The 23,189-nt window shown below is 40.1% G+C and overlaps 1 protein-coding gene across 7 annotated transcripts in view; it reads left to right on the forward strand.

Moving 5' to 3' along the window:
* RBFOX2 (RNA binding fox-1 homolog 2) overlaps positions 1 to 23,189 on the forward strand; it is a 528,484-nt gene that overhangs the window by 387,632 nt on the left and 117,663 nt on the right. For all 7 annotated transcript variants that reach the window (XM_082266542.1, XM_082266544.1, XM_082266545.1 and 4 more), the window contains exons 5-6: positions 4,031 to 4,123; positions 15,458 to 15,518. In XM_082266542.1, coding sequence (XP_082122668.1) covers positions 4,031 to 4,123; positions 15,458 to 15,518 — 154 coding nt within the window. The remainder of the gene's footprint in view (positions 1 to 4,030; positions 4,124 to 15,457; positions 15,519 to 23,189) is intronic.

Below are 23,189 nucleotides of genomic sequence, written 5' to 3' on the forward strand. Positions count from 1 at the left end.
TACAGGCACACTGATACACTGACAGATCTGCTGCTTTAATGATCAAAGAGCTTCACACAGCCAGAGATCCAATGGGGTGGGCTAAAAAAATGCAATAGCTACAGTAGAAAATTCCTCCTTCTGCACTATGGCATGGATGGAGAAATCTTGCATACTTTACGTTCAGCCCAAAGTCTGAAAGAAAGGCTTGTGTATGGGCATCAAAAAAAAAAAAAAAAAGTTTTAGCTGGCCATACACTTTAAAGTGATACTAAAGTCTTGTGTTTTTTTTTATTTTTCTTTAAAAATAACAAACATGTTATACTTACCTGCTCTGTGTCTCTTCTCTGGTCCCCCCCGCTGGCGCTCCTGGCCCATCACTCTTAAATGCCCCCACAGTAAGTTGCTTGCTATGGGCGCACCTGAGCCACAGCTCTGTGTTCATTCAGACACGGAGCCACGGTTCAGCCCGCACCCCCTCTCTCTCTCTCTCTCTCTCTCTCTCTCTCTCTCCTCATTGGCTAACTGACTTTGACAGCAGCAGGAGCCAATGGCTCTGCTGTTGTCTAAACCAATCAGGAGGGAGAGTCCTGGATGACCGAGGCATTCGTTCACATCGCTGGATCGCAATGGGGCTCAAGTAAGTTTTAGGGGGGCTGAGTGGGGCTGCTGCACACAGGTTTTTTTTATCTTAATGCATATAAGCATTAAGATAAACATACAACCCCTAAAGTGATCCTAAACCCTTATAATTTCCTTTTTAAACAAGTAGATGCAAGGATGTGTCCTAAAAAAGCTGAGGCAAACATTTTTATGTTAGCCAGTTGATTGACAGCCCTTCAAGTGGTTGATTTTTACCTCCTGTCTGGTCACATATGGTCTGGTATCTACACAGGGTTTGTATATTTACAATTTTAATCGTCCTCTTCTTTGATAAACATTTTAAACACGAATGTGTGCATACTTATTCGCATTAAGCTTATTTAATTGTTGACCTATCATCAGAACTCTTAGCAGTTTGAGCTCTCAAGGCAAATTGTGTCAGAAAATGTGAGAAAATGTTTTTTTTTTTTAGTATAATATATACACCACAATGGCAGTCACTAGGTTTATGTATGTTTTAACAAACTTAACTAAAACCAGCTGTGGAGTAAAAATGGATACAGTTATAACAGTTTTTTAACTTGATGCTCCTGTTCCCTTTTTATTATTTGGAGTGATGTCAAGCAAGCAAATGTAATACGTGGCAGTTTGATTCTTTCCAGGTTCTGCAAGAATTGAGCATACTGTAAAATGTGGAAGAGATCAAAATGTTCCACAGACAAAGCTTTATTACATTTCCCTCTGAAAGCAGTATGGGTAATATAATATTGCTGACTGGTGTCTGCCACATCACTTCCTCTGCAAACAGGGTTTAGAAATTTACATTTTTTGTTCACTCCCTGGTGTTACAATTTATAAGAATAAACTGAACACACCTGACATTTTTCCTAATTTTTTTAAACCTCTTTGTTTGAAATTATATTTTGTAGAAAAAGGTCTGTAGGAAAGACATGGAATGGAACAGTCATTAGGTATAGTTTTCACCATCAAACTGAGGGTTTAAAAATATGAATGCAGCAGCTGTGTAATTGTTACCCTTTAACAAACAATCTATTTTGTGATGCTTCCATCAAGCAGCATTTTGATCATTGTTGCCCTTTTGCTGTCTGAAAATAACATTTTGTGATTAATTGATGAACTGGCTTACTACTGGTTCCTTTAGCTTCTGCTTTGTGTCCTGTTGAATAATTAACACTGTATAACTTTTGAAATGTAAACCACTACATCAGCTATGGGGTATAAGTGTTACAGTTTCAATAGTAGCTTTCACATCTTGACAGTGTAGGGTTAAAGAAAAGCTCTATCCATTTCTTCTCTTACTTTGGTTTGGATTAATTCCCAAACTGCACTGATTTGACTATAAAAGGTTATTACATTCAGCTGTGCTGCGTATTCATATTTCTGTTATGCAAGAAAGAGTTGCATTTATAGTAGAGAGCAGCACCATTATTTGTTTAGACCTATTGAATTTGTCATTGTATTTTCAAAAGATATCGCAATAATGTGAAAATGTAAATATACTATTGTTCATAAAGCCTTCAGGCTTGGCTAATAAAATGGTGAAAGTGTGATAGCCATAGAAGCCTTCAGGGAGCTAAATGCATTTTTTTTTTTTTTTTTTTTTTAATAAGCTAGAGTCCCCAAAATACATGAGCTACAAAATATGTAATGCATCCTCATTACACAATTTAAATGAAAAGCTGTGCATGGAGAAGTACAGAAGCTGCCATGCTGCAGGTTATGCTAATAAATGATCGCAAATCCTGCCCTTTTTAGAACAAATGGTTTCTCCTTTTTATTATTTTGATAATTATGACCTTAAAGACCCCTTTGATAGCTCCTGTAATACAACATTTAGAATTGTGTTGCAATATCTTTTGAAACAAAATTGTCCAACTGTTACTTTTTTTTTTTGATCTTTGTGTCTTTTTGATAACATTTTGTATTCTGAACAGTCCATAGGAAGCGGAAATCCTTCTCCGTTATAAATTAACATTTACAGTTTCATGGTAAATTTTTACTTTATCAGACAGGGAATATTCATAGTTCATATTCTGTTTCCTTTTATTTACTTGCCCATTTTAATTCTTTAAGTTTTTTTTTTTTTTTCTGTTTAGTTTTCTTTGCAGCAAAAGAAAAAAAAAAGTATGATTCTTGGCCACAATTTTTAGCTGGATACAAGCATAATTGGTTTGACAATGGGAACTGGTATTTCAGTTTGAAGTAAAATATGAATGCTTAACAATATCATATGAATTCGCTGATTTTTAGATGCCTGTACATTGCAAACTTTAATTTCATAGTTCACTTCTGTCCCTATTTAAGATTTTTTTTTTCCCCCTATAATCTTGTGTTTGGAGTTGAATAAATTCAGTTTATATTACTATTAATATAATAACACTGCTAGAAATAAAACATGGAGAGGTTTGCAGGGGCATTTTTTAAAAACCAGCATAAGTCTACTGTTGGCATCAAAGATTGTGTCAAAGGGCCTGAAGCCAGTGCTCTCTTGCTTGTAAACTTCTTACTCTGCTCACACTGACAGTTGGAATGCACCCTCTCCAAATTGTCTTGTGTAACAGGATTTAAAAAGCTACATTTGATTTCATCCCAGATATTCTAACAACTGCGAAAACCTATTTGTACTTTTATTTTTTTATAAATTTGAGACCCAACCAAAATTACATTCTCAACACAGGTATAATATTTTTTTAAGCAGAGCTCCAAACCTAAAAAAAACTCCCTTTAGTGGCACATTTCTTTAACTTGGGGGAACCAAATTCTGAAGGTTAATTTCAGGAGGCCTCCTACCCTGGCAGGCATAAAAGCTTGATTGGCATTATTGAATTCAGGATTTTATGGTTTTTGGAAGTTTGCACACTAAAACGGTTAAATTGAAAATCTAAATCTGACAAAACTGTAAAGCGATTATCTGAGTTTTTGACTAATTGAAGTAAGGACAGTTTTTAGTGTTGTACTGCATCAATAAATACCTGAACCCATTAAGCATCCAGTTATGACTTGAAAATATTGAAGCAGGGATAAATATTTACTTGACTTTACATTCAGCATTGTGGCTTTAAAAGAACACTGGCTTAAACAGTAAAATTGGTTAGTGTTAGATTTTTCTTTGTTTTTTTTTTTTTTTCTCAATATACAATTGGTGTCACTACCCCTCACATTGCATGTGTCTGAGCAGCATCAATATGACAGATTAGTGCTCTGTGTTTTCTGACCTTTCACTGTTGCCAAATTAAAAAAGAATTTTAAAAAATCTGAAGTTTTTGTGTAATTTTTCTCCCCTCCCATCCCCCCAAAGTCTCAAATCTGGCTCTCTGGCGGCTGATGTTCTCTTGTGCTCCCCTTTTCACCTTTCCTGGCCCTTCTCTTAGTTCTTCCCCCTTCCCTTCTCTAATGATTTGCATGTATGTCTCCCCTTTGCACGCAGGGTTTTGGTTTTGTAACTTTTGAAACTAGCGCGGATGCTGACCGGGCCCGGGAGAAATTGCACAGCACGGTGATTGAGGGGCGAAAAATCGAGGTGCATGTCTTTACCTGAAACTGGAAGATTGCAAAATGCCAGCAGCTGCACCCCGCTCTTTCCTCTTTCACTTCTTTATCTCTATCCCTATTTATTTTTCTTTAAATGGCTCTGTGTTTTTCATCACTGCCTTCTAAAATGCTTGCTTACAATTCTGCTTCACTTTTTTTCTGTATTTTAAACTTGTGTATTATACCCTTTTTTTTATTTGTGTATGCTTTATTTCTTCTCCTTTTAATGCGTGTGCTCATGTCCTCTTGATAGTTTGGGTAATATCTGTATTGCCTTCATCTCCCACAACACAACATTTTACTACCTTACATTCACATTAACAATATCTTTCATAATTGTAATTTTGAAGTGATTGCTCACTATATACCGATCCCTGGTTTGCCTTATCTTGCACTACCCAGTGATTGTTTAAAGCAGCACATATAATTGCCAATAACACATTTATGACATAAATGCACCACAATATTTGTCCACTTATTTTGAGCAAGAGTTTTTATAATCTAAAATAATTTTTTAAAATTTTTCCCTTTTTTTTTTCAAGGCATAAATCTCAAAGCCTTTCATATAGGATTTGTAATTCAGCAAATTTATCCCATTGCCCAGGAATCTAATTAGTATTGTAGGGTACTAACAAGTGTGTTTGCGCGTGTGTGGCCAGATATTAATGAATATTATCTATACAACAGTGCATGTGCTTGAGACAACAGAGATGGTCAAATTAGAGGTTTTTGCCTTTTCTTTTTTATGCTAACAAATAGCAAAATATTGAAGACAAACTTAAAAATAAATTAATTAAAAAAAATTATTTTTTGCAAATTTATTGCACGGTCATATTTTAGTTGCCTAAATTAAGCTTGGGGAGAAACACAATGTGTCATGTGCAAAAATTTGGACAGCGTCAGTCAGTATTTAATAAAACATAATTAATAAAATCAGTCTCCTGAACGTTTCCTATAGCCCTTAGCCATCTTGTCCTACTATTTTTAAGTGAATGCTTCTAGTTGAGAAATATTCTAAAACTAGCCATACACTTTGATTTCTCTTGTTAAGCCCATGAACTGAGCAAGAGAAAAATCAATAGATTCTACATCCTTGCTAAACTATTTTATAGAAAATAGGCTAGGTTTATACTGTGCCAAATGTGGGACAGAGTGTAAATCGCATCTATTCCTGCAACCAAAACACTGCTCTTTTGCAGCCACTTGAGACTGCCATACATTCTATTCGTGCTCCCACACATCTGAAAACACAACATATTTTTGGGTGCTTGTTCTGTTAAACAGACTTGCTGGCTTACTGAAAGAGCCTAACTATTGCATCACTTGTTTCTAAGGATTGGCAAGCTGCAATATAAATAGACTACAGGGTTTTTTTTTGTGTTTTTTCTTTTTTTTTTGTGCGATATAGTGCGAACAAAAGTACATAGTGGTCATTTGTCACTTTGTGTTTGAAGAAAAAAAAAAAAGTTGCTTGCACAGTTTTACTAGATTGGTTTCCAAGAGTTGATAAACCAATGGAATTGCATTTGCCCAACACCCATAAATTATATGTAGTGTTTAGGAAGCATAGAAGTAACTAAACTCAGCTCTTTTGAGATGTTCACATTAAATGTGTCCAATTGTTTCTAAACCAGTCCCTGTGGTGCATTTGCGATTGTCTTAGCAGCCCTTAACATGCTTTGGAAATCTTACTAGTTAATAAAAAAAAAAAACCCACCCCCCCCCCTTTTTTTTTTTTATGGCAAAGGGCAATCCAAAATGTTGCCATTAGAATTAGTGTTGAAGAAATATCTTCCAATAGGGAAACATGTTCAAGTGCCTAATAAAACAATCGCCTGACAGATTTTCTATAGCTTCCATAATTTATCCTCTCCAAATACATTTGTGTGCAATTCTGCTTTAATATGAACATTTGTTAAAAGCTCTACAGTATTTGAGATGAACACATCCAGCAGAGTACCTATTCTGGTTGCGCTCCCAAAACTGTACAAAGGTTTATAATAATCTGTTTTCCTGGCACCATCAGTGTCCTTACACTAGTCTAATCTATTCAGTATAGATTTTTCTTTCATTATTACCACTGTCCTAACCTGTAGAGCACTTTCTATTTGTAGGAGCTGAGTCTCCACCTTCTCACTAATAATATTAGTCCTGTAACATGCTCCAATCATTTAGTATTGCATCTAGCAGAGGTTTTTCAGGGATTACACAAGTGCAACTTAAAAAACAGAATATGGCTTCTGGCAGTGAATACATCGAACAAGTATGTGGAGAAGATTCCTCACTTTGTAGTTCCCACTGTCTAAATTTATAGATTAGACACGGGCTAAATGTAAACAAAGCCATTTGTACATTGGCTTCGCCCAATGATAATTATTGAAGAAAGACTTTTTTTCAAGGTTTAAAGAAAATGGGGATTTTGAGTTTGTGGTTGGCGATGACAGCTCATATTTCTTAATAGAAAGTGTACCTTAGAGTACGTTCACCTTTTACATAAGCCTTACACTGGATCCTCATCCCATCCCTTCCTGGTCCTGCTGTACCTTTGTCCCATGATCCCCCGCTGTTAGGCACTAGGACGCTGTTTCACTAGTCAGGGGATTTCTCTCCTCACAGAGCTGACAAGGCGGGCTAGATAGATTATTGGTCAGTGCCATCTATGTGACGATGCTGACCAATTAGAATGACTCTTGTCCATACATGCTCAGAGGTACAGATAGAAGATTACTCCATGGGGATTGTACACCCCCGTACTGATGAAGCCGCATCTCTGTGTCTGACAGCGGGGGGGGATCGTGTGACACTGGTACAACAGGACTGGGGGAGGAGGAATGGGAGGGGGTCCAGTGTAAGAGCACCTTGTAATGGTCAACTTACACTTTATCAAATTGTCTTCCCTGCTTTTGGTATAAGACACAAAATAAGTCTGTTAAAATGTGGCACTTTACAAAGAAACACTAATAAAACAAGTTAATGGATGCCCAAACTTATGCACATGAATCATGTTATGTTCTATTTTTCCCCAGTCCATTTGGTTTTAGAAAAAAACTTGTAAGGGATTTTAATCACTAAGTGTGTGTGTGTGTAGAAAGGGATAGATATCTAAATGAAGAAAATAATCTTTATATAGATGTTTCCGAATGTACAAGAGGGTTATAGATGAGCAAAATAATGCTGCACTATTTTTGGCTTCTTGACTAGAACATCTGCTTTTGGTGCTCAGCTTTTGCATTTACCCCTAATAAGATTTTTGCCAGTCTTATATCTTCAGATAAACACATTTTATTTCAAGGAGAAACTAGATCAGATTTCCCTAAGGTTATGAACCTTCCCTAAAGCTTTTCCTTGCTAATCACTCCCTATTTTCTTCATTACTATTTATTTGTTCCTTTTTTATTTTTTCAATACATTGCTTTTAAAATCACTGCTTTAATACCACTGCTGCATGGTTCATTTGCCCGTTTCCCCCTTTTATGTATCTTCATACTATTTGTGTATCATTATTAACCATACACAGATTCACTGCTTATTTTTGCTTATTTCAAAGGGTTTTACTTTGTGATTGGTAACCATTTCATGCTTTCTGTTCTTTGTGCTCCCTTTAAGTTTTTTTTCCCCCATTTTTATTTTGCCGTTTTTCACTCAAGTGTTCGCTGCTTTAGTTTCCATTTTCACTCCCTGGGTCACCCTGCCTTTATTCACTTGCTTAGACTTTTATCTGCTTGCATTTCCTGCTCGCATTTCATTTACAGGCTTATTTATAAAGGCTGGAAAAATCCTAGTTTCTTAACGTGTGGGGGTGCAAATCGGGCATACTGGTGAATATCTACATTGTGTATGTCTTTTAGTATAAGGCATACAGGAGGGGGAATGTAAATAAGGGAAATACATTTCCACCTCTAATCATTGGCCTGAGAAATTCATAGGGTTCGTTTTTTATTTTTTTAACAGCATTCTCTGTTGGAGGATGGATCACAACCATTTAAATCACATAGACCTGGAAGATTTCTTTGCAGCATGTCAGTTTAACTGCTTTATGGTGACCTTAATTGTTTACTAAGGGTTATGCACAAGTTCATTCAAAATGGTATATTTAATACTTAAAAAAAAAAAAAAATAGTAGCTGTTTTTCAGTAACAAGGACATAACATTGCTCACTAAAGTCTCTAACACTGAACCCATCCCCTGTCTGAGCTCCTAACAACACTCAGCTTAAGCTGTACAATAATTGCCCCACATAATCCTTCAATGCTGTATCCTTAACCTTTGCCTTGATGCAACACTTTTACTTTAACTTAAAATGTAACCCTTTCTCTATTCTGATCACATAACCTAGCCACTAAAGTTAGCCCCTAACCATCCCCTTCTCACCACCAACCACTTATCCCTTAAAGGATATCTAAAATCAGGAAAAATATATATTGCAGCTTACTTGTCTTTAGGTGTGGTAGTTGCATTATTTTTAACTTCTCAGGCAAACACCATCTTCGGCAAATACAGAAAATACCTGTTGATCTTCCCAGAAATGTAGTGTTCTCGTAACCTGTTAATGGATTTAATACACCAAGCTTCTCTTTATTTCAAGCTATTTTCTTAACTAAAAATTCCCCCACTCACCCATTTAATAAAGATGAAAAAGCGACAAGTTTGTGGCGTGTCCTGGGATGACGACCATGGCTCCTTCCCATAGATACAGTGGAGTAAGTGTAGCTACCATAAGACCTAAAGTGTGGTGTTCACCAGATTACCAGGTGAAAATAAAGAGGGTGGGGAAAGCCTGAAAAGTAAGGCCACCACATGTAAGGCTTGTTAATCGGCTGTTTTTTTCATTTGCATTTTTATGCTTTAAACGCCAACTTACACTTAACCCTTAATCTAAAATCAGGACTATGTATTCTGCCACTGTCTGAATATACAGATCAGCAGCTACTGATTGGCATAAAATGTTCTGTGTCCCTTTGACAGAAAAAATCATCTTCTGTTGAGTGGGGAAACCCGCACTAATTGACATTCGGCCAGTCCCAGCTGGACCGACCAAATTTCAATCAGTGTGTTACCTGCTTTACTTTATCTCTGTTAGCAATTAAAGGCTAAGTTCACCTTTTTGTAAAAAAATAAGTAAATAAATGCACATTTTTGCACTTGAAAACTACAAGCAGTAAGCCACAAGCAGTAAGTCCATTAATTCGCAGGAAACTATGAATGAAGCGCTCCCTGTGGGCGGAGCCCTGCACAGCTGCTTTTTTTTTCAAATTGTGACAGTGGGTGCAGAAAGAAGATTCCCCGCCTGCTCTCACAGAGAAGGGAGCGCTGGCGGTGGCTGCACAGGAATGTTACACCCTAAATATGAGTGTAATATGCTCCTAAAGGTGAACTTATCCTTTAACCCTCTTAATAACTTAACAACCTAAAAACACTAACCTAACCCTAATACTTGCCTCATCTTGCATTGTTAGCAGCAGCACTGAATCCACAGAAGCTCCAATAACTTCTGATCCAGTTCCAAAATACTCCTATCTTCGTCATGTGCAGGCTCTACCCCCCCTACCAAAAATGCTGTTAAGAGTTCATTTCTGAGTGCAAAATCCACATAAAAGTGTTGTTATACAGCTTGATTCACAATCACTGATTCACAATCATTCTAGCAACTGGAAAGTAGGCAAATTTCAACATCCACCATTTCTAAATAGGCCTTATAATTGTCGGTCTACCATTTTTGTTATCTGTTTGCTTCTTTTCTACAGAAACCTTTTCTGTCTACTCAACCCTTTCTGCTTTATGTGCCCTCATAAGCTAATTGTTTGCTATATAACATACTTTCTAAAAAGCTTTTGGTTTCAGAGATATCTGTGTAAGACATTAACTTGCAGTGTCTCTCTGACTCGGAGCTGCTACTCATATTTCAGATTTTTCGTTGCTTTGTTTTCCTCCCGAAATGTTTATAGTATATTGCTTTTATATTTTGTTTCTTGTGATCTTTTGTGATTTGCATGCTACTACCTGTCAGTGATATGTTATAGTTTCTGCTTTATTTGGGGACCTGTCCTCCTTTTTGTGGTGTTCCTGGGTGGGTGAAGTGTGGATTAAACGTGGTTGTTGGGGGACTCAGTGAGTGTGTATGAATGAACTTCGTATTTGATTCTCTCATTCACTTTATTCCTCGTCTATGATTTATTATGTTTTCAACACACACTAGCTTCACTGATGTTTTGTAATCTCTACTCATCAACCTAATATGCAGACAGCACACAGTAACCATATTCCCCTTCTTTTTGTCTTTTTTAACCAAATCCCCAGCTTCTGTAGCCTAAAATACCAAATTGCATAATTTTTACACTGTTAGAGAAAAACCTTGTATTCCTAAAGGTATAGTCATATGGACAATTTTATGAATATCCCACATGTCATCCTTAATGGCTGGCAAAAGAGGAGATATGTAATGCTTTCAGAAGTCTTTAATAATAGACCATTGATAATTTTGGAAGTTATTTGGCTAGCAGATTAATTTGTAAATAAATTGGCCCTGTGTATGTGGCAACTGTGGATGTTAATGGCTCCCAGCTTTAGGCTAGAGGACAGATAAGCAATTACATTTCTCACAAGTAAAGTAGAAGAAAATTCTACACAATAACTTGCCTGTGAAAAGCTTCTCCTCTGTTATGATCTTCCCTGTCTACATTTTGTTATCTATCACTGCATTTGTGTGTGTGGTGTTAAAGCTTTTCTATGTGGTTCTGGTACTTCACTGTACTCGAGAGGGTCAGGCAATGGCTTCAAATGCCCTTTAGCCAGAGTCACCAGCAACCATAGCTCCCAGAGTTGCGGCATTGTCAGCTAGGAAAAGAGTTCCAACCATCAGCTGCAGAGAGGGAGAAGAGTAAGCTGGAGCTTTGCAGTCACATTAGGGTAGGAGAAATACATACGTAGGAGACAACCTCTCTGCAGCAGGTAGTAGCATAACCTCTATTAGTGTATTCCAAGGTCTAGTTTTGTCCTTCCCAACCACACTAGCACTCTTCTTTTGTTTTTGTTTTTTCACATTTGTATAACTTTTATGATGCTTTATCGTTTTTTTTCCATGTTGTTTTTTCACTTTTGCTCACCTTTTTGGGGGGTGGATTGAGCACTGAGGCCATTGCAGCTTGTTAGATGCACTGGCTCTTTAGCTTTGCAGTCATATGACCACATAAGCAGTATAAAAAGTAATTGGCAAGCATTTAATTACGAAATGTAGACAAAGGATGAGCGCAGAGGGGAAGCATCTTTAAATAGTTCAGGTATTGCTTATCCTTTTATTTAACTGCTTGTTGGCCGTAACTTAATTTGTATGAAATCAGCGTGCTGTTAATGTGTGGCAGCAAGTAGTTAAATCTTGGTAGCAAAGAAATGTAATTGCTTTTGTAGCCCTATCCTCAATTACTTTAGTTCCCACCTGAAATGGTATCTTCTGTCCTATGTTTGTAAATGCTTAAATACTAACTGCATCCTTATTGGGTTGACTTGATTTAAATATAGCTTCCATTTAGTTTGCATGCTGGAACAAAATGTTCTGTTAAATTGCTTAGAGGTTTATTTCATACTAATATATCCTACATGTATCTTCTGTTCATTTTGGCACATGTCATACATTCTAGTCTCTTCTGTTCATGTTATCAAACCTTTTTAAAGTGCAAGTTCACCTGACCAAAAAACTAAATTATTTTAATTGTCCCTATAGTTTCATTAATTGCAAAAAGTAATCCTTTGCTTTACCCATGCACGGCAGAGCAATGGGGTTCACTAAGTATTTAGTGTATGTTTTGAATAGGGTAGGCAAATATTAAAATCACTCTGTGTCCAGTTTGGGGAAATTTCCTGTTCGAGAGATGCAACAAAGTGGGAGGAAAGTTCTGTAAAGCAAGGTCTAGTCCCCTCTTAGACAGTTGTTGGTAGTGTTGGAATATGTATTCTTACTGTGGTGACCGCTGTATATTTTGGGTATTTTACAACTTTGTCTTGTTGACAATGGTCTCCAGGAAAAATGGAGAGGATGAATTTACCCAACTGGGACACAGCCAAATAAAAATGTCTGGTTCTAGTTCTCTGTCAAACTGGCTAAACATACTTTAAAACCTGCCCCTGTAGCATTTTTTCTTCTTTTCCCTTTGTTTCCATGGCATCATGTTTGCTGATGTGTGCAAGGAGTAGTCCTGTTTAAGCTCCAGTAGAGCTTACATGGGGCTGCAGATATCTCTGCCTCGATTTACAGCCCTGATGTCTGAGTGGTCACTATCCTGGAACGAATAGGTATCCTAACCCCCCATTGCTGACAGATCAGCAGGGGAGTGAAAGGAAAGTGAGTGTATGGAGAAGGGAAATCAAGCATTAAAGTGAACCCTTTGAATTTTTGTGCATGGACAAAGCACAAGTTGCAGAAGCTTTTAGTAGTACAGATCTTTAAAAATCATATATTATACAAATTTTGATTGTAGAATAATGTAAACTTCTAAAATCAGGTCACATGATCTGGTTGTCCTCCTTAAAGTAGAACTATAGGCAAAACTTTTTTTCATTTTGGATAGAGCAGGGGAGAGTTACGGCCCCTGTCAGATTTTTTTTTTTTTTTCACCATGTGTCCCATTGTGGAGATTTCCCTTCACTTCCTGTCCCATAGCCGAACAGGAAGCGGGAGGAAATCCCTGCAAATTAGGTGAATTCCTTGGGGACCCCCAGGCCACCAGAACTTTTGTACCCATTGGAAGATTTATTCTCTTACTTTTCTGGGGATAACCCAAAATTTGTGATTTTTTTCCTCTACTTTCACTTTCAGTGAACTTCGTTAACTAGACAAATAGAGGGTGACTCTCTCCTTAATGGCAGCACAGACAGCAATAAAAACTGACAGGTGTGCGTGCTAGTCCTCTTTTCTCTCTCCCTCTCTCCAAAACTAAAAAAAAAACATTTTTCCTCTACTTATACTTTAATGCTTAATAAGATGCAACCTTAGGGGTGTGACTACTGCTAAAATGCTTATTGTTGCCAAACCTAGAACCCTGCGATCAATATATCTAATCTCCCACAGTACACAGAACATGGAAATCCAATTGCAGGCTGTCCCCGGGTTACAAACATCTGCCTTACAAACGACTCCTACTTACAGAGAGAGAGACAACAGGAAGTGAGAAGAAATCTGTTCCTAGGAAGGAAATTCACTCCTGTAAGAGCTATAGGAAAAAGGTGTCTCCACTGAAGGTTTATCACCAATCCTTGTTTCCACAACAACCCAAAATTTTCAAAATCCAGCTGTCATAGGGACAGAAAGTGAGGTGAAACCTTCTGAACAGGGGTACAGACAGCAAAACTAATGGTACAGGGGTGGTAACCCTTCCCTATGCTATCTAAAAACCTTAAACATTATTCTTTTGGCTGGGGCTACACTTAGAAAATTTACCTGTTCCGACTTACAAATTCGACTTAAGAACAAACCTACGGACCCTATCTTGTTTGTAACCTGGGGACCGCCTGTATTTTAGTAAATATAAACTGCTAAATACCTTTTCTCATCAGCAGTATATATCAGTCTTATGTCTACTATCAGTCTGTTTAAAGCTTGTATCTACTGACCTATGAGGCTGCAGGGCCCCTGATCCTCTGTCTGGACAGTGCTGATTGGCCCTGTGCTGATCATACACCCAACTCTAAGCAATACACACCAAACTGAGCATGTTTAAAGTGCCCCTTAGGCTCTGTAATGTCACATGGATTGTAAACTGTGGAAGCAGGGGAGGATATGAGAAGACAGAATCAAACAGCCTTTTTATACAATGTGTAGGATTAACCCCTTAGGTTCCACAGTGAGTAAAACAAGCATGCTTTAATGCATATACAGACAGATTTTTACTGTTGTGGATTTAGTATCCCTTTAATTGTTGTCACTTAGTTGGCAGAATGTTTGGATGTCCATTTATCAAGCTGTATGGACAAAAGTGTAGTAATATCACTGAAGGGATGCAGCCACTGCAAGTGGCAGAATAACTGACATTGTATTGCTATTTTTCCTCTATGGGAAAGGACTGAGATATCATAAATACTAACCACAGAGCAATATTGTGAAGGGCAAGGCACATGCAATTGGACCGCCACTCAAGTAACATTTTCCACCAATTTAATCTCCCACTCTCCTCCACTTTCAAGCAAGCCAAGCCTTAAGTTGTAAGCTAAAAGAGACAGCCAACTCCCTATGACCTTAAAAGAGAAATGGTGGCACAACACAGGACCTAGAGTAGGAGAGCAGTGAAAGAGAAGGTAATTCTGGATCCACTGGGCTTGGCGTAAGCACCAAATCTTTGTTGGACTTAGACCCCTTTCACACATGTCGTCTGTTCATTTGATCAGTTCAGTCAGGTTTTTTCAAAGAAAAAAATGAATGCAGTTTGTAATTGTTTTTACATCCTCCAGCTAGAGTCCTTAACCCCAAGTCCCGGCCCAATCTTTCATGAAAAAATGGACCGTTTGTCCGTTTTTACATCTGTTTTTTGTTCTGTTTGTGTTTTTTTTTTTTTTTTTTTTTTTTTTTTTAATGGAAGAAAATAGGACTTTTATCTGTTCTAAAAAATGGATGTTGATGGAAGTGGATGTAAATGGATGATCGTCAGTTTACATCAGTTTTTTCCATAGAGATGCATTGATATCCGTTTTTCATCTGTGAAAGGATCGATAAAAAACAGACTAACAGTCTGCATGTGTGAAATAGGCATACAGATTGTGACCGAAACAAACAGCTGTTTGAGAGAAATGCATTTTAATCAGTAAATTCTAAAATTGTTTAAAGCTGGCCATACACTGATTCCCCCATCCATACTATACAGCACAGATAGCCGAATCTCCCACTGTGCCCATTGTTTTCTGACAGCTGCTGAAGGATGTCAGGCAGGATGAAGTGGACGGGGCCAATGGATATAGCAAATTCCAGCCAGTTCATCAGTAACCAGATGAAATTTGCATAGCCATATGGCCAGCTTAAGTCACAAAGCTCTGCAGCAAAGCTAATCTTGACTAAGAGGTAAACTACTTGAAAGTATTGAAGGGCATATAGCAAATTTGTTAGAATTGGAAAACGTTAAGGTGAACTTGCTCTTTGTCTTTTCCTTGTCTACTTTCTACTGTCTGTGCTGCTTTTGTATGAGAGAATGCTGCATGTGTGAAAAGTTGCATTGCCCCTGCAATGCCGTTGTTAATCCATTTTATATGGATTCACAGTGACTTTGTAGGGGTCAGTGAATTTCTGCATGTCATTTTTCTGATGATGATTCTTTTCCTTTTTAACATTGGGAACCCTGGTTAGGTCAACAATGCAACAGCTCGTGTGATGACCAATAAGAAATCTGTGACCCCTTATGGAAATGGTGAGTTTATATTAAAAGAAAACTTTGACAGAAAATAGTAGGTATCTCTACTGGTTTATGGTTTGACATCCCCAGAATACTGCATATCCTATTTTTGCAAGATTACATTAATTTATTTTTTCCATGTTTCATCGTTTTTTTTTTCTTTTTCTTTTTCTTTTTTTTCATGGTAGAAAGTTAATTTCGCGTGAAAATCTGTTTTTTAAACAATGTATGACCTATAACAAGTGGAAATTATGCTTTACCTGTCGGGGGAATGTAGTTTTGTACACTGTATATTTAGAGAGGTAGGAAGAAGAAAAGTGTGAAGGTCATGAAGCCATGTTCATCTTTTCCTGAAATCCCAAGTCTGTTACAAGGATCATTGCACCCATTATGCTTTCTTGCTTTTTTTTTTTTTTTTTCAACATACTGTCTACAACTTAAGTCCTGGTTCTGGATAAGCCAAAGAGCCAGTTTCTGCCCTGTCAGCAATACGAAGTACAAGTTCAGAACAATAAGGCTAAGTTCTCACTGGCAATGAAAGCAGGGGTTTGAGAGGCGTTAATGCCCCTGAAACGCCTATGCAGAAGATACAATAGACGTTTGAAGCCCTTCAACGCCTCCTATTCAACGCTCAGCAAAATACTCTGGAAGGCGTTTGCTGCACGGTTGTAGTGAGGTTGTGGGGCGTTAAAATTAGTATTTCTCTTTCGTTCATCGACGGACACAGCGCTCCATGAATCATAACTACTAGGTTATATTGCCTCCTCCAGGAATAGGACTAGGCAAAAAAAAAAAAAAAAAAACCTGGCTATGGGCTGTCCTCAGCTGGTATATAACCCCCCCCCCCCCTCTGCTCTAGGGTAATCAGTTTTATTCTGTCTAGTCAGGAGTAAGGACCTAGGTCCCGGCTGGGATCTCTGGTCCTAGCAACTTTCTTCTTTGTTACATCTTTTTTTTCTTTCTCTCGGGAGATCTACAATCAACTGCTGGGCGACATGCTGGTTAATCTAGATTTAGTGGTCCCCCCAGCAAGCGAGCGTGTGCAGACCGCAGCTCCGTGTTAGCACATAGCCTCATGGACAGAGGCTGGTCCGCGAGTAAAACCTCTCACAGGATCGCATACGACCGGGCTTGGGTCTGAGTCACAGCGGTCCCTTGGCCGACAGCTCCCTTACTTGGGTGGCAAGGATTTCTGTCTGGAGCGTTACCCATACCATGGAAGGGTAAGTACAGTCCCCCTTCTCCTCTTTTTTTCCTTTGGGGGGATGCGGATAACCTAGGGACATTCTGACCTGCCTGCAGGTTCCTTCCTCACATCCTTGAATCTCTCACAGAGCTGGGCTTCCCCCCACTCTTTTCTCCCTGTCTGGACCTCGAGTCTGGTGGGAGTTCCAGGGCATAGAATGCAGCAGAGACCCCTGGAGTCTCCCCCACTATCCCCACTCTGTAAGGGTCCTGGGATAGTGTGTCCCACCCTGGTAGTCTGGAGGGGTCCCAGTGTAGGAGACCCCTAGGTGCATGCCCTGCTGTTTGCAGTGTGGGTGTAGTGCAGGGACCAGTGCAGAGTGCACAGCAGAGTCTCCCCTAATAGTGTGTCCTACCTTCAGGGGGGGGTCGTATTGCAGAGGATGCAGCGTTGCAGAGGGTGCAGGAATCATCTTGGCAGCATGCTTCAGTGTAGCTGATGGGGATCATTTTCCCTTAGTCTAGCTGCTCTCCGGTTGGTGGCCATGTTTGTGTAGCGGATGATTTCAGAGGGATGCTGGAGGACTGAGGCCTCGTGGAGATGCCGAAACTCCTCCTCTTCCTCCTTAGTTTCCTCTTCCTCAGTTTCCTTTTCCTGTGCCAGGGGACATATGAACAAGGATAGCGTCCATGATGATGCTGGGTTTGAATTTTCGGCGCTCCTCTGGTTGGTAGGATGAGTCTTTGGGGGTCCCTGTTATGTGTCCCTGCTGATAGGTTCCCTGAGCCTTGGGGGAATCCTTTAGTGGTGCCAAAAATATTTTTTGTACGGTTTCCTTATGGAACCTCAGGGTCACATCTCCCCCTCCTGGAGGTGACGTGTACCTCGTAATCCCAGCTTCCCATGGTTGCACTTATGGCGGTCCTGCAGCCCCTAGTGTCCTGGGTGGAAGTGGTAAGTGGGCAACGGCCCAGGAGGAAGAGTCCCCTACTCAGTCTGTCTCACCTCAGTCTGTCGCTTCTAAATACTGCTTGCTACTAAACAGATTACCTAGAGCAGAGAGGGGGGGTTATGAACCAGCTGAGGACAGCCCATGGGCGTAGCCAGGTGTTTTTTGTTCTGCCTAGTCCTACTCCTGGAGGAGGCAATATAACCCAGTAGTTATGATTTATGGAGCACTGTGTCCATCGATTAACCCAGGGTAATGGATTTTACAGGAAGTACAAAAATCCCATTATTTTTGTCAATTTCCATTGCAGAGCATTTTTAACGCCCCTTAACACTCAAAGGCTTCAAAACCACGCATAGGGCGTTTAGGTTTTAACGCTTGTAAAACGCCCCATACTAAAGCTCATTAAAACTAGTCTGACATCCATACTAACGCCATACAAACGCTATACTAGCGTTTGTTAGGGCTTGTTCACATTTGACTAAATTTCTAATGCCTAACACTCGCCATTACCAGCACCCTGAAGAAAAAGATCAATCTCAAACACTTGCCTATACTTCAGGGTTGTGACCTTCCTGAAGGTACTCCTGTGGTATTAGGCTCTCCTGACAATAGGACAGACCTACATTTGTGCAGGTTGTTTTGGAGGCTGTTTGCAAAGACCACTAACTATCAAGAGACCGCTGATGGCATTACTGAAGACATGGAGTGATATTGGCAGCATCAAACTTGATGTCTCATCCTGCAAATATCAGGATATCTAGAGGAAATGGAAGAAGCTTGCACAGTAAAAGTACAGGTAAGCAATACTTTAAATACAGATTTATACAAATAACCTTGATTGAAACAGCATCCAGTAATAATTATTGCAATCTTTCAACACCAGTGGTGGTGGCTATTCCATGCAGGCTTTCTTCATGAAATCAAAAGAATCCTCAGGCTGTACATCAACTGTAGATTGCAGTCCAAGTAATGCGACTATACAAAAGACAGACAGAAACTAGAATGAGGCAAATACATCTGCAGGTAAAAAGTGGTTGATATATTCTATTCATAACCTCTGCACCTTTTGTTTCTTTTTAAACGCTTAAACTGCTTAAACAACCCAATTCCAGAAAAGTTGGTATACATAAAAAAACAGAATGCAATGATTTTTGTAAATCGCTTAAATCCATACTTTATTCACAATAGAAAATATATCAAATGTTTAAACTGAGGACCGTTTTAAGGGGGAAAAAAAGGTAATTTTGAAATTGACAGCATTATGTCTCCAAGTTGAGACTTTTAAAAGGCAAATATGTAGTGAGTTGCAGATAGCATGTGCACGTAAGCCTTCTTACCATTATTGTGTAATAGCATATTACTTTTTGAAAGTTGCCTAAATAGGTGAATGTTAGAGTACATGCAATACATGTTTAGTGATGGGAATATGATTGGGACGAGATATGGTATCTTTCAGAGATCATCTTATCCAATATAAATTTTTGCACTGGGTCTACTATACCCCGTTCAAGTTGGCGAAAATGTACCCTGGACAGTCTCCTAACTATTGGTGGTGTACTTCGGTCCATGCAGATTTCGACCATATTTTTTGGGGGATGTGTGGAAATCCAGGCATTTTGGAGGGGAGTTATGGAATGTGTAGCTGAGGCGACAGCTATTTCGTTACAGCCAATAGGGGGAGGAGGTATGTCTCTTAGGTTTAGTGGATGGATTGGCATATAAAAATGCTATCCATACTCTTTTGACGCTTTTACTGTTTTATGCAAGGAAAGCAATAATACTCTCATGTAAAAAATCTAGACCAACCATAATACAGGCTTGGAAAGCAGTTATAAATAATACACTTACATGTATAAAGCCACATACATGAACTGGGTAGTTTTAATAAGGTATGGAGCTGTTGGATTGATAGTATATCCACAATATCCGATGACCTGGGCAGACCCTCTAAGTAGGGTGGGTCGGGTCAAATGGAACCTTTGGGGAGTAACGGTATATACATACGTGTAATTTGGTTTCTTTGTATGAGGAGTGCGGGTGTGTGTATGTACTTGTATGTGTGTGTGTGTGTATATGTGTGTGTATGTATGTATGTGTGTATATATAATCTCGCCTGATAATTTAATTGCCTTGAATATATCATCATATTTATTGGGCCTAATAGATCATATGTTTGAGCAACAGGCTATCTGGGGTCCCCCCCCCCTTCCCTTGTTTTGGTAATGTATGTATTGTCTGCCCTACAGAGGGCAGTTGTAAATTTGTGTTTTCTATGTATGGAAATAAACAATTTATTAAAAAAAAAAAAAAGTGATGTGAATCGACACAGTATTATCTGTTTGTAGGGTATTTTCTAACACAAACCACTTGCTGTGTAGAATTGTCTGATCATGACCTGGTAAATTGTAACATTAAAATTGCGGTGTAAAGTCAGTCTGTAGCTTTTCCTGCAAACAGATCCTCCCTATGAAAGCACATTACTTATGTAAATTGGTCTATTTTGTTGAATACTGGTTAGTCTCCATAATGTTTCATTGGCTCTTTTCACTTGATATTGTGCTCCTTTAATCATGAATATCCATTTCTCTATCGTTCATTGACAGACGCAGCTCCATAACTTTAGACTATTGTTATGCTCCAATCAGGAATAGGCACTAGATGGGAAAAAGCTTTACCACGCCTATGTGGGCTGTCCCTGCAGGCATAACCCCACATGCTCTGCTACAGTTTGTTTCTGCCTACTTTAAGGAATAAACCTTGTTCTTAGCTATTAATAGGGAAAGTTTTTTTGATTTTGTGATTTATTTTTTTTCCACTAGTTTGTGTTCCTGAAGAACTACAAGCAAGAGCCGGCTGTGGTTTTGGACTGGATATTCTAGATCCTTAAGGTCTCCCAGCCTGGCCAGCAAGCAGAGTATAGTGCAGAACTAGGCCTCGCTACGACAGAGCCCCGGTGGATGGGGACGTGCCTGCGAGTGGATGAGTCTCACCGGGATGCGATTGACCTGGAACGCTTTGAGTCGCAGCACCCCCACCCCGGGTGGGAGGTGGGTTTGCTTGGAGTGGCACCAGCCTGGTACTGTGGTATGGTGAGTAATACTGTCCCCCCCCCCCCAATCCCCTGGGGGTCTCGGGATGGACGTGGGCCCCTCCATGGAATAGTCAGACCCTCAGGGCTCCCTTGGTACCCCTGGCCTCTGGGATGTTAGGCCTAACCTCTCCAATCATTTTCAACTACCCACAGCAGGTCCTACCTCCGGAGGGTGGAAATTGTGCAGCAGCGTTTTCTCTGTGGGGGGCTTTGTTCTGGTGGGGTCCCTTCCTAGGGACCCTCTGATGCCGCTTGTCTGAGACCTCCTCGGGGGTTCTGGGAGACCGCATGGCACGCCCTGGAGGCCACCATTTTGTTGTGGATTCATGGTTTCATTTCTCCATTGGAATACATGGGCAGCCATTTTTTGTTAGTCCCCATAGAAATGCATGGGGTGGCCATTTTCTTATTGTCCACAATGCTGGACAGGCAAACGGCATGCAAAACTAAACCTCTCGCTGTGACAAGCGGTGCTTGTCATTTCCTGTGAAGGAACTTTTTACTTTAATTTTCACAGAATGTGCGGTCTCCTGAGCGGTCTGGTAACGTTTTGCTGGGGTCCACTATAGGTTTTCTCACCCACTCTATCAGATTGTATTGGATTGGGATTAGGTATAACGCGGAGTTAGTAGCATCGCGATTTAGCGACTTTTAAAGCGATATTGCATTATTTTCATTTTGATGTAAAATTTAGTCCCAGGATCTTATTTCACCTACAGACCCCTAGGAGTGGCTGTGGAACCTTCTGGGTCGCAGCCCCTGTCTGCGATTACAGCAGTCTTGGAAAGCCTGGTGTCAAAGGTAGATTTTGTATTTAAGTGTTGCTAGCCACAAACGCCCTCTGTTTTCACCTCCCTCTGTGGTGTCCTCAGATTCTGAGGCAGATATGGCCACCACAGACGCAACCCACCCTGAGGGGTTGGTGTCTTCGCATTCTGATGGTGAAGAGGTCCTCATCAGCCGCTGCACGGGAACGCGCATTGGTGGAAGCACTTAGTTTCAGTGCGGGAAACTTTAAAATTGGCTGATGAATCTACAGCGTCGGGTTCACAGGTGTCTTTTTGGTTCCCTTAAATCGGGCAAGGTGTTCCCTTGTCTGGAACTTTTTGACAATATCATCAATGAACAATGGTGGCGCATCAAGCACATGCTAGTGGGTGCCTAAGTGCTTTAAACACAGTTATCCTTTTGCGGAGGCAGTTTCCACTAGGTGAACTGTGCCACCTAAGGTGGACCATCCAGTTTCCAGGCTGAGTAAGGCTACTGTGGTTCCGGTGGAAGAATCCCTGACCTTCGCGGACCCTGTGGATAGACGGGTAGAGACTGTGTCCCGCCATCTTCATGTGCTAGCGGATTCCATTTTGAATATTTGTGAATGTTATGGTGTCACAGATGGTTACTGACTAGCTGAAGTTACTAAAAGCGTTGCTGGAACTAATGGACCAGATGGCTCAGGCCCTGGTGTTCATGTGTGATGCTTGTCTGGATGCAGCTCCCCTAGTGGCCAGAGTGTCGGCAGTGGGGATTGCGTTCAGACGCATGGTGTGGTTAAAGAGCTGGTCTGCAGACCAGACTTACAAAAAGGCTTTGACGCATCTTCCCTTTTTGGGGGAGAGGTTGTTTGGATCCTCTCTGGATGAGTTGATAAAAGGCCTTATGGGTGGGAAGTACTCTTCTTCCTCAATCCTCTAAGGGCAAGGTGCTATGTCTGTGATGGGGGCCTTCTGTTACTGCTCTTAAGCGGCTTTTTCATACCTCTGTTCACAAGACAAAGGAAAGCTGTTCAGGTCTTCTGGGAGTTCCAAGAAGCCATGGTCAGGTAAATCAAAAACCAGCCAGTCTGGATCTGTAGACAAGTCCTAGTCTGCATGAAGGGGTGCCCTCACCCTCACCCGCTTCTGGGGTGGGGGGATGTCTTCACTTCTTTCCAGAACCTTGGACTTCTTAATTCAGGACAAATGGGTTCACAAACTGATCCGATCAGGGTACAAGATCGAATTCCGGTCTTGTCCGTCGGACAGATCCTTCCAATCTGCGCCTATCTCCAGATCGGTTAAGGGATCTATGGGAGGTGGTACAAGACCTGCTGTTGCAAGGGGTGAATGTGCCAGTTCCCTCTCAGTAAAGCTTTCAAGGGTTTTATTCAAACCTGTTTACTGTGCCTCAAAAAGAGGGCAAAGTGTGTCCAATTCTGGATCTCAAGGCGCTGAACTGTTTCCTGCAGAATCCATTTGCATGGTGGTGGTGTCATTATACCAGGGAGACCTCTTGGCCTCCATAGATATCAAGGATGCATATCTTCACATCCCCATCTACGCTGGGCACCAGCGGTTTCTTTGTTTTGTCATAGCAGAAGAGCATTATCAATTTGTGGCATTACCCTTTGGTCTAGCCTCTGCTCTCAGGGTGTTTACCAAAGTACTGGCCCCAGTGCTGGCATTGTTGCGTCAACGGGGG

This window comes from Pelophylax lessonae, assembly GCF_965119305.1.
Source record: "Pelophylax lessonae genome assembly, chromosome: 8".
Taxonomy (NCBI): domain Eukaryota; kingdom Metazoa; phylum Chordata; class Amphibia; order Anura; family Ranidae; genus Pelophylax; species Pelophylax lessonae.